Consider the following 1,754-nt stretch of genomic DNA (forward strand, 5'->3'; position numbering starts at 1 on the left):
GAATTCTTTAGAGAATCAGGAGCTTGAGTTTCTAGCTCATGGTTCCATACAGAGGATTCAAAAGGCTTTTATTAGCTATGTTATTCTTCTCTTCATTATAAAACCACTCTCGATCACCTTGCACTTAGTAATTTCTTAATGTCTATGTTCAATTGAATTTGTTTTCATGATACTTTTTCTTTGGACATTGTCTTTTAGTTAATTCTCACCTGGATCCATCCTGGAGCAATAAAAGTCATGAACATACAGAGCAATGTGACAGAATTTATCCTCCTTGGGCTGACACAGGACCCAGGAAGGCGAAAAATTGTATTCGCTGTTTTCTTGGTTTTCTACCTTGCTACTGTTTTGGGAAACCTGATCATCATTGTGACCATCAAAACCAGCCCCACCCTTGGGTCCCCCATGTACTACTTCCTGTCCTACTTGTCTTTTGCAGATGCCTGCTTCTCCACAACTACAGCTCCCAAGCTCATTGTGGACAGTGTCTCTAAAAAGCAGATCATCTCTTTCAAAGATTGTATGACTCAGGTATTTGCAGCACATTTTTTTGGCTGCATGGAGATTTTCCTTCTCATCCTCATGGCCTATGACCGCTATGTGGCCATCTGTAAACCTCTGCACTATTCAACTATCATAAGTCTCAGAGTCTGTCGCATACTGGTAATCTTGGCCTGGGTTGGCTCTTGTATTCACTCCACAGCCCAAATTTTTCTTGCTTTAAGTTTGCCCTTTTGTGGTCCCCATTTGATTGACCACTATTTCTGTGACTTGCAACCTTTGTTGAAACTGGCCTGCACAGATACATATGTGATTAATCTCCTTATTATTTCAAATAGTGGAGTTATATGTATGGTGAGCTTTGTGTTACTCATCATTTCCTATATTGTTATCCTATACTCCCTGAGAAATCAGAGTTCTGAAGGGAAGCGCAAAGCCCTTTCTACTTGTATTTCCCATATAATTGTGGTCATCATTTTCTTTGTACCATGCATATTCATATACACTCGTCCCCCAATGACCTTTCCTGTGGACAAATTAGTGTCTGTATTTTACACAATTGGCACTCCTTTACTCAACCCTTTGATATATACTCTGAGGAACAAGGATGTAAAAGATTCCATGAGGACATTATGGAGGAGGATTGTAGGATCTTAGATCTGTGGCCACCTCTCAAATACTATGTTGAAGTCTATATTCAGCTCATTTTAGAAATAAAATATTTATGTCTACTTGGCTGGACAGATTTGAGGATAATTTTGATATTGATGGGGAACTCTGTACAACTTTGCCTCAGTGACTTTGTATCAGGATCTGTTTGGAAGCTGGAAGACTTAGAAGGCTTGCTCTTTATGCCAGAATCAAGTAAAGGTATGAGATACCTCAAGGTATAATTGGATATTTAAGTCCACCATGGTCAACACTCTCTCTCTCTCTCTCTCTCTCTCTCTCTCTCTCTCTCTCTCTCTCTCTCTCTCTCTCTCTCTCTCCTAGTATTACAGCTCTCATGTTTACTTGTAACTCAATTTATTCTCTTCCCTGGTCATCAGCATCCCCCAATAATATTGTTTTAGCCTGGTATCTTGTGCCTGGGCTCTTATTTCTGTTTTTTTTTTCTTTAATTTGTACAATCTCAAAACAAGTATTTAACTCATCTCATAATTAAACTTATCATCAAAGTTCTCTAAAAGGTGTGGAAAACCCATTTTTGTCTGGCAACTTGATTTCTGTACTGAAACAGAAACTAAATGGTG

The 1,754-nt window shown here is 38.9% G+C and overlaps 1 protein-coding gene across 1 annotated transcript; it reads left to right on the plus strand.

Annotated features, from left to right (window-relative positions):
• The first annotated feature begins 237 nt into the window (after nucleotides 1-237).
• On the plus strand, nucleotides 238-1,158 carry LOC123251217 (olfactory receptor 4C11-like). The gene has a single exon (XM_044680422.1). The coding sequence runs from the start codon at nucleotides 238-240 to the stop codon at nucleotides 1,156-1,158; it is 921 nt and encodes a 306-aa protein (XP_044536357.1).
• Nucleotides 1,159-1,754: the final 596 nt, after the last annotated feature.

The sequence above is a fragment of the Gracilinanus agilis genome, chromosome 6 (assembly GCF_016433145.1).
Source record: "Gracilinanus agilis isolate LMUSP501 chromosome 6, AgileGrace, whole genome shotgun sequence".
Lineage (NCBI taxonomy): Eukaryota > Metazoa > Chordata > Mammalia > Didelphimorphia > Didelphidae > Gracilinanus > Gracilinanus agilis.